A 9,908-nucleotide genomic window follows, 5' to 3' on the forward strand; every position below is an offset into this window, starting at 1 on the left:
ACAATCCCAGCACCGTATCATCTATAATAATGGAGATCATTTCTACTGCATCTCAATTTTTTTCACTTGAGATTAAAATATGAACATAGGTTTAGAAAATATTTTAAGTGGTTGCTTAAGTGGGTGTCAACATTTTTATTTTAAAACCACCCCAATATTTTTAAGGGAACGCATGGCCCAAGTATTAGGCTCACCTTTAATTCTTGGTGCAAGTTTGAAGATGTCCCTTTTCAGTCAGCCGCCAGCACTGCGAGCGTGCCGGGCACGCGGCCATCTGCAGGAGAGCGAGGGCGCGCGGCGGGCGGGTCCCGCTGGGGCCGGGCTCCCAGAAGGCTGACTCTACTGGCTGCGGCGCCCCCTGGCGGCGGTGGCGGGGCGGCCAGAGCGCGCGGCCCCGGGAGGTGGCCGGCTGCCCCGCTCCCCGCCTGCCCGGCCGGCGCTGCGCGTCACCCTCGGTTGTGGTCAGCCGCCCCGACCGAGCCCTTCTGCGCAGAGGACTTTTAATCGCTAAGGAGCTTTCTGAGACGCTTCGTTTTGCAAGGCCCGGTGGCTTCTCTGACGCACGTCCCGACTCCGAGCCTCTGAGCACAGCTCTTGGGCGCTGGCGGGGCGCTGGCGGGGCGCTGGCAGAGCCCCGGCGCGCAGACGGCCGCCTGGCGTCCCCAGAGCCGAGAGGGCTGACGGGCGAGGGGCGCTTTCTCTACTCCGCTCTCTTGTCGCTCTCCTGGGGTCCTTTCTGGGGAGCTTTGAACTTCCGGGATTGGCCCGCCTGCGTTGGCAATTCCTTGGCTGCGTCTGTGGCCGTGGTGGGTGGCCAAGGGGTGTCGCTGTGGCCGGTGCCTGGGCTCGGCCCTTTAAACTTTTTGTTTTTGAAACTTCGGGGGTGTGGTCGAGGGCCTCCTCTCTCTGAGGCTGGTTGTCCCCCACCCACTCGGTCCTTCCCTCCGCCCCGCCTTCCAGATGCTTTGGAGTCATGAGCCGGGAGGGCGCAGGGTCCCCTCTGGTGGTGGAGGTGATCAAAGGTGAGTGTGGGAGGGCGCGGGGCTTCCCCATCCCTGGTGCCCGCTCAGGCACTCGCAGCCGATCACGCTGGCCAAGAGGTGCTTTTTAACTTTGGGGCCAAGGCTGATGCTGCCTCACGGGCGTGGGTGGCCTCCAATTCCCAGGCCGGCTTTGAGGTGACTCCGCGCATGTGTGTGGTTGTGACCCTTGTGTACTTACACCCATGCCTGGTAGGTGAGCTGCGCCTCTCCACCCACGGGAGCAAAATCCCTGGACAGTGTACAGGAGGATCAAAGGTCGTTTGTTGTTGGAAAGAAGCCTTGCCACCCGTTTGAGTATTGGTGGTTGGGAGAAATTTTAGTCGAGGAGTTTACAAGGAAATAAAGGCAGCAGTTGCATGAGTTGAATTGAAGACAAAAAAGTTTAAATTATCATTTGGGGAAAGGATGTCAGGTGGCGTCCTTTGTTTCTTATCACTAGCTGTGCTGAATGAATATATATTTTAAAGGCTACACTTGATTTTGCCACGTCTCGAGTGTATTTTCCTAGCACTACTAGAATTACTATTAGATATTGTGGATGACTTTGTTTCACCAAAGGTTTTTAGGCAACTTTTTTGGGGGGAGAGTGTGGAGCCTCTAGAGCATTACTACTTGTTACCATTTTTGCTAAACCTCATAGCAGCCTAACTACGTTTATGCAACCCAAGCTCATTTCAGACTCCTCATGCAGAAACCTCTCATTGCTTCTGTTTTAATGGCAGTTTGTCTAATTGTAAAAATACCGAAGTAGTGATTCCCAAATTTTAAAAAATAGCGATCCCTAAGAACAGTTGGATTAACATATGGTTTTTTTTGTCGTGTTCTATAGATGTAAACAGTAATTTTTTTTTTTAACCAAATGTTACAGCAAGTGTTACAACGACCAGTCCCAATAAACAGTAATTTTGAAGCAGTTTTGAAAGCATTCTTTCTCTTTACTTAAAAAATAGTATCTTACTGACATGACTTTTTGGGATGTCTTGAAAACATAGCAAAATTCATCTAGAAACTTAATATAATGCTGATGGCTAGCCATCAAATGCATGCTTCCATTTGCTGAAATTTCTTAGTCTAGGGGGAATAAAGTTTAATGAGAGGTTCCTTCAGAAATCATACTATATCATTACATGAATAGTCACCTACCAGTAATGAAATTTACAGTTAAAGACAATTTCTCCTTTAAAAATTTTGTTTATTATTACCCATGAAATAGCCAGAATATTTTGTAATTACCCATTGCTGCCCTTACCACCTGAAACATGCATGGAAAAAATAAAAATTTGGCTTCATCTGAAAAGAGTTTCATCATGGTATATGAAACGCGTTTTAATAACCCGAAGGAAGGAACATTGCAATTTTTCCATTTCAGATCGCCTTTGTTTTGCCATTCTCTACAGCAGACCAAAGAGTGCATCAAATATACATTATTTCAGCATAGATAATGAACTTGAATATGAGAAGTAAGTATTGCTTTTTAAAAGATTGTTAGTAACTTTTATTTTGAAGAATCTAAAGTCATATTTATAAAGAAGGTAGCCTTGGGAAATGATAAATCTATTGATTGCTAATTTCAGGATCCTTTTCTTAATCTTTGGTAATAAAATAGATTTTTTGGGGGGAAAATTAAAATGAAAGAACTTTCCTAAATTTAAACATTTAGATTTGGTCTTTTAATAGTTTACACTACAATGAGATAGAAACGTGTACTAAGATATTGTGTTTTTGCCAGTGGACAATATGTGTGGAAAAACAACTTTTTAAATATAGAAGGCATTTTCATGTTAATTGAGATTAGATTTAGGCATTGCAGCACTTGTTGCATTTTTTAATAGGCATTTGTTTACCAGAATATTTCTTCCACTAGTAAAGCAGTACCTTTAAATTGTATGGTCCATAACAATTTGGTGTATACTTTCCTGTCTTAATTTGATCATGTAGACCAAAAAAGGCATTTATATTCATAGCATCTAGAATATACATACACGTTTTTATTTTTCATTTTTAAAGCTTCTACGCAGATTTTGGACCACTCAATCTGGCAATGGTTTACAGATATTGTTGCAAGATAAATAAGAAATTAAAGGTAAAGTCCTTTTTACTTAAGATTTGACTTAAGTAATCATTGTTAGCTCGATCTTGGGGAGAAAAATAAGGAAATCGTATCTCTGTTTTTAAAAAGGAAATGCCATGTTTTTCACTACAGTGGTTTTTGGGACACACGCATGGCTTTTTGTTTTATTAAGTCATAGTGTAATGTATTTGTTTCCTAGAGTTTGAATGAAGAGTTTAAGTTTGGATCATCTGGTTCTGGTTTGAGTTGGTGATGCTCAAATACTTGAAAAGCCAAAGTAGGAATTGATTAATTACATGAACCTCTTACTGTCTGACCTAATGGAACTGAAACCTTACAAGGGAAGCTCTTCTCTTGCTTTGGTCGTTGTTCTTTCCTGCCTTCATTTTGATAGGGAGAGGTAGCAAACTAACAAGAAAAATTAACTCGTCTCACTTTCTCTCCGATCTTGAAACTTCCATGATATTTTACTAGTTGTGACTCTTCACTTTGACCCTTTGTTACATATAAGGGGCTTGAGAAGTGAAGGCAAATAGCATATCCTTAAGGCTGTGTCATTGAGAGTTAACAGAAGTGTATTTCTGTTGGTTCGAACTTAGACCCCATTCATTTATTTAAAACACTTTGAATTACTGGCCATGTACAATAGGAAATGTTTATGTACAGCTTGCTAGCAGTTCCAAATTAGTCACTATAAATTCGCAAGTAGAAAATACTGCCTTTTGGAACAGGTGCTTTCTGAAAAACAACTTTATTTAATTGATTACCTACCAGATGACTACACAGAAGAAATACAATTTATTATTAATTAAAAATTTATCTTATTTTGATTAAAAATTTATAGCTAAGGCAGATTTTTTCCCTTGAGCATTAAAAAGTATTCACTACAAATTTATACAGAGATGGAGACTCTTCTTTCTGACCTCTCTTAAACAGTAATATAAACATTTATGGCCTTGGGTATTTAGGTTTCCTCCCTCCCGTTTTCCAGTTGCCAGTAGCAAGTCTTTTGTTTCATACAGGGCTGGGAAGTTAAAAATAATTTCCCCCTCCCCCTTTTTGTTCCTTTGCTTTAATTTTGAAAGATTTTTTTTTTCCTGCGCTCAGCTGTCTGTGGACTTTTATCCTTGGATAAAAGGACGGCATTTTGGTGGACCAAGAATGTATCAGTCCTTCCTCCCACCCCCTGCAATCATTTACTAGAATAACTTATAACATATTATTAATAACTATCTAACCTGATTGAAACATTATTTTGTATTCAATTAATAGTGATAAAAGTGTATGGAGAGTTAGAAAGGGAAATGTCTTGTGCTTTGTGCTGGTTGGGTTTTGGAGTTTTTTTTATTTACGTCTTTAGTCAAGCGAAGCAGTGGGAATGGAGAAGGAACAAAGAAATTTGTAACTGGTTGTGATCCATCAGTTATAAACACTGTTGCATTGCACTCTGGCCAGCCTGGGTTTTGTTTTGTTTTGTTTTTTAAATAAATTTGGATTTCATACTCCATGTAAATAATTAAGGGGAAATACGTACACCTTTATCATTGAAACACTAGAACATTAAAATACCAAAGCATTGACTTAGACTAGCCAAGAAATATGTGCTTATCCTGTTCCTTATCCTGACCTGTATCTCTTTCTATTCAGGTTAGTGAAATACAGCTGGGGAAGTGCTAACTAATCATGTGCTCCTTTTATTTTAAATTTCATATCGTTTTTTTTTTTTTAACTTTTTATTGAAGTACATGCATGCATACTGAAACATGTGCATATCATGGATGTAGAACTCAATGAATTTTCACAGGCTGAAAAGACATAGATAATTGTCTTGATCATCAGATCGAGAACAGAACATTAGCAGCACCCCAGGGGAGCCCACCTGTGCCTTCTCTCAGTTACAGTTAACTCACTATCCTGATTTAACAGCATGAATTAATTTTGCCCTGTGCTGTATACCTTTTTGTTTTAATTTAAAGGTTTTTGTGACAGATTTTTTCAAAAATCAAACAGTAGGAAAAGGAAAGAAAAGGTCTCTCCCACCACCCTTTCCAGCTTCTCATGTGTTCTTTCAGACGTAGTCCATGCTTAATGCCTGTGGTCCCCGCCCCTGCCCCCCCTCCCGGGTGTTGGACTGGTACTGGTCCGAGGCCTGTTAGGAACCAGGCCTCACAGCAGGCCTCACAGCAGGAGATGAGCGGCTGTGGTGAGCAAGCAGAGCTTCATCTGTATTTACAGCTGCTCCCACCCACCTCCCTGCCCCTGCCCCCATCCATGGAAAAATTGTCTTCCATGAAACCCTCCTGGTGACATAAAGGTTGCCGCTGTGCATCTATATTCATGTCTCCTCCCCTCTACCTTTAATTATATGTTTATTCTCATCCCAGAAAATGTCTTTTTTGGGAAGGTACATGGTATTTTTCAGTATCAATGTTAATCTTTTAAAGGTCTTGCAATGTGAATGTTTATATGTGTGAGTATGGAATTTGTCTTCATCAAAACAAAATTTTAAAAAACTTGAAATTAAAAAGAAAATACTAACAGCTATCTATTTTTATGCAGTCCATTACAATGTTAAGGAAGAAAATTATTCATTTTACTGGCTCTGATCAGAGAAAACAAGCAAATGCTGCTTTCCTTGTTGGATGTTATATGGTAAGTATTTACTTTCCTAATGTTTTAGTGAAAATGCACCCAACAGTAGTTCTTTACATTTGTGATTGGAATATTGAAATTTCTTTTCCTAAGATAATGTCTTGACTTCTTTTCAGAAAGAACATGTTTTGATATTTAAAAATTGGCCAATTCAGGGAGGCTGTGCATATGTGGGGGAAGGGGGTATATGGGAAATCTCTGTACCTTCTTCCACTTTTTTGCTGTGAACCTAAAACTGCCCTAAAAAAAATCTATTTAAAAACAAATTTGCCCAACTACTGTGAAAAAAGTTTGTGTTATCGCTGTTAAGGTTAGAAAATAATTCCCCAATGCAGTTTTTATTAACTCGTGATTCATTTAGTGAGTTATAAAATCATTTTACTAGGGACAGGACCAGTATTGATTAAAACAAAAATAAAAGTACATCATATGAATGCTTTATAAAATTTGAATATAAGCAGTTTTTTCCTAACTAAGGTCATCCCCGTTTTCATCAAAACATCTAGCAGGAAGACACTGGTGTGTCAGTAGGAAAGTGGGTGAACATATGTTGATTACATACGCCATGATGTGCTATGTGTTCTATTTGGATCATTGGAAGTATACTTTGCAATAACAGTATTTACGTAAGAGTTACGAGTTTCATTTATTTGTCATTATCTATGCTTTTTTAAAGAGTGTCAACCAGGTTGAGCATAGTGGCTCATGCTTGTAATTCCAGCACTTTGGGAGGCCAAGGTGGGAGAATTGCTTGAGGCCCGGAGTTCTAGACCAGCTGGGGCACCATAGTGAGACATTGTCTCTACAAAAAATTGAAAAAATATAAAGGATCAAACTTTATCTATAACTTAGTGAATTCATCTGTGGGAGAACCTAAAGCTGCAGTTTTTTGAGTCAGCTAAGAGCTCCTCCAAAGTAGGACCCCCGGTCTCTTTGGTGGTAAGGAGGCTAGCTACTCTGTTCAGTGGAGAAGCAATAGCTAGGGGATTTTTCTTCCACTCGCATACCACCATAGGTGTAATAGTTATTGTCCTAGATAAAATTTAAAAGGGGTTTTTTTGGGGATCTCTTTGGATAAGTTCTTTCTTCCTCACTTTCAGCTTACCACTTGACCCTGTCATGCCTACCCCCCTTTAAAAATTATTTTCTGGAATATAGTTTGATAATCTGAAATTTACAAAGATTAGACCAAAAGTTGATGGTACTAGTTGAAATTGCACCTCAACATTTAATAATTTTCTTTTTTATGTTTAAGGTATATCATTAACAGCAGCGATTAAGGTCTTTTTTGTTTGTTTTGTTTTCCTGTTTGTGCTCACAAAGGTAGTTGAAAGAAGTGTTTCTCAGAAAACTATTATTATCATCCCTGAAAGTATGAAACAGGGGTTATAGATTATGTCTGTTAAAATTTGGTTTCTAAAGCTTATCCAGATGTTGGTTTTTTTGGTGTTTCTTGTGCTTGGAGTAAAGTCCTTAAAAAAAAGAAAGAAAAGAAAAAGAAAAGTGTATGCAGGGCCCCAAGAAAGAAAAAGAGTACAGAGAGGTGGGTGTTTTAACTGGGACATTTGGTCCCCTTATTTGACCAGTCACTGAGGAGGGGAACCCTGTGGATTAAAGTAAATCATGACAGCTTTATAGAAAAAAGGACATAACCAGAATTCTTGGGGTTCATACGGTATTAAAGGTACCCCTGGAAAATGGCCCTTGGTGTGACAGTAAAAGTGCTAACTCTTCCTTGTGGGTCCTGCCCTCATATGCCCGGGAGGAAATCTGGATGCCGGAGCAGTTCCGTCTGAGAGGCAGTGCTCCTGAGCACAGCTCCCAAAGCAGACGGCGTGGCCTGGGCTGCTTCTGCGTCAGTCATGTGTCTCTGGTCAGATGAGATGTGTCTGAGAAGGCTGGGTCTGTGAAGAGCCAGGTGCGGTGACTTCATTGTAAAGAACCCCTCAGAAGGTGGCTGTGGGTGTGGTGGGACCTCAGAGTCGTCTTAAAAACAAAAACAGAACACTTGATAATTTTATAAATAAGAAATTATTCTTTTAAAATTTTGTTCCTATCTTTTAACTACTAGTGATAACTACTTTGGCATATTTATTCAAAATTTGTTGGCATATTTGTTTCCAGTTTGGTGTTGGCCTTTTGACTTTGTTTTGACTTTGTTCATGGTTGTATTTTGGCATACGGAAGTTAATTTTTCTGTCGTTAATGTAAGATTTAGAAACCCTTGCAAGATTTTGCACTTTTGGGGTAGTGCTGATTTGATTGGTTAGGGAAGTGCCAGGTTAGCAAATCTGGACATATGCTTGCCCGTTACAAGCCAGGTTGGAGGTTGGCAGAAGGATTGCAGCTCTTGGCTGTGACAAAAGCCTTTGCAGGCATTGCTGGGTGGCTGAAGTGATGATAGGCGGGGAGCAGGAGAAAAACTTCTAAGAAAAGGAAATTTATTAAAAAGTAGGAAAGGAGTGGCAAGATGGCAAGATGCAATATGGATGCCTCAAAAGATAAACATCAAAGTAAGGGAAGCTTTGATCTGGTTGAAGACTATTAAATCTTGTGTTTAAAGATTTGTAGAGATGGGTGGTAATTCCCTGTAAGTTGATCTGCAGCCTTGATAACCTTTTCTGGAATTCCTGAGGAATTCTGGAGACAGTAAGGCTTTTTAGTGATTGATTTGGCGTGATAATAGTAAAACAACAGCGAAAAACCTGGAGAAAGAATTGTTAGAAAGGAAATAGTCCAAATGGACTGACTCTATTTATCTTTCTCCCTGCTCTTAGACTCTAGGCTTCTGAAAGGAATCTTGTTCCATTCATTCTTCTGTATTCAAAAGGACCTAATGCGGGGTGGGGAGAGGGTGTGAGATAATCCTTTGGGGTTTGGAAATAAAGTGTTAGTACTTCTGTTTATTTTTCATTTTAAAAGCAGGAGAGGTGAGGCTTCACAAATACTTAAAATATGGATTGGGATTGGGACTGATGTGTCAATCGTGGATTAGTCCTTTCGTCCTTTCATCAGATGGTGCCGTTGTGTGTCATAAGGAGTCAGAAGAGTGAATTGACTATTCATTTGTCTTTACTATATTTCAAAGTATTACACTTCATGTGGTCTGATAAATGGCTTTACCTAGTCAACTATCTGGAAGGTAGAATCTTTGATAACAAATTAGAGTGAAGCTAAAACCTTTTTGCACCATTGTAAAAGAGTTGAAGAATATAAAAGATAACTAGAGTTGTGCTTTTTTCTTTTTTTTACAAAAAGATAAATGTACCATATTGGTTTACAAAATGGTATGGTTGCTGCCCTGTTCTGTGATAAGTCAGTGGCTGTCACCAAGCCAGATTTCGGGTGGTGGTACATACCCTGTCATTTTAAAGTAAAGGTGAAATTTTAAGTGGAAAAGTAGATGCTTTTCTAAACATTCATAGTTAAAAGAGCCCTTTGAAAATAAAAGTTCGAAATTTTGTTTTGTCATTTTGTTGTAAAAATGATGTCATGTACAAAATCTGTATTTGCACTCTTGAAAAATTTAGAAAAATCTCTGTTAAAAAAAGCTTTTATATTTATAGAAGCAGGACATGTACACATGTATGTGTATATGTGCAAACATGTGTACATGCTATATGTTTTATGTTTACCAATTCAGTTTTTTACATTTGTTATTGATACATCGTAATTGTACATATTTATGGGGTATATATGGTATTTTGATACATGCATATAATGTGTAATGACTAAATCAGGGTAATTAGAATATCCATCACCTTTAACGTTTATCATTTCTCTGTGTTGGGAACATTCCCAATCTTTTTTTCTAGCTATTTTGGAGTATACAGTAAGTTGTTAGCTGTAGTCACCCTCCTGTGCTATTGAACACTTGAACTTATTCCATCTGTATGTTTGTACCCATTAACCAACCTCTCTTCATCCCCATCTTCCTTCTCAGCCTCTGGTAACCCTCATTCTACTCTCTACCTCCATGAGATCAACTTTTTTAGCTCCCACATGTGAGTGAGAACATGTGATATTTGTCTTTCTGTGCCTGGCTTATTTCACTTAACATAATGACCTCCATTCATGTTGCTGCACATGACAAAATTCCATTTCTTACTTATGGCTGAATAATATTCCCTTGTATATATATA

The 9,908-nt window shown here is 39.3% G+C and overlaps 1 protein-coding gene across 1 annotated transcript in view; it reads left to right on the top strand.

The window, feature by feature from the left end:
• The first annotated feature begins 401 nt into the window (after positions 1 to 401).
• CDC14B (cell division cycle 14B) overlaps positions 402 to 9,908 on the top strand; it is a 55,387-nt gene continuing 45,880 nt past the window's right edge. The window contains exons 1-4 of the mRNA XM_012640053.1: positions 402 to 1,022; positions 2,413 to 2,503; positions 3,051 to 3,126; positions 5,674 to 5,766. Coding sequence (XP_012495507.1) covers positions 974 to 1,022; positions 2,413 to 2,503; positions 3,051 to 3,126; positions 5,674 to 5,766 — 309 coding nt within the window. The 5' untranslated portion in view covers positions 402 to 973. The remainder of the gene's footprint in view (positions 1,023 to 2,412; positions 2,504 to 3,050; positions 3,127 to 5,673; positions 5,767 to 9,908) is intronic.

Source organism: Propithecus coquereli, unplaced genomic scaffold (assembly GCF_000956105.1).
Source record: "Propithecus coquereli isolate 6110/MARCELLA unplaced genomic scaffold, Pcoq_1.0 Scaffold147, whole genome shotgun sequence".
Lineage (NCBI taxonomy): Eukaryota > Metazoa > Chordata > Mammalia > Primates > Indriidae > Propithecus > Propithecus coquereli.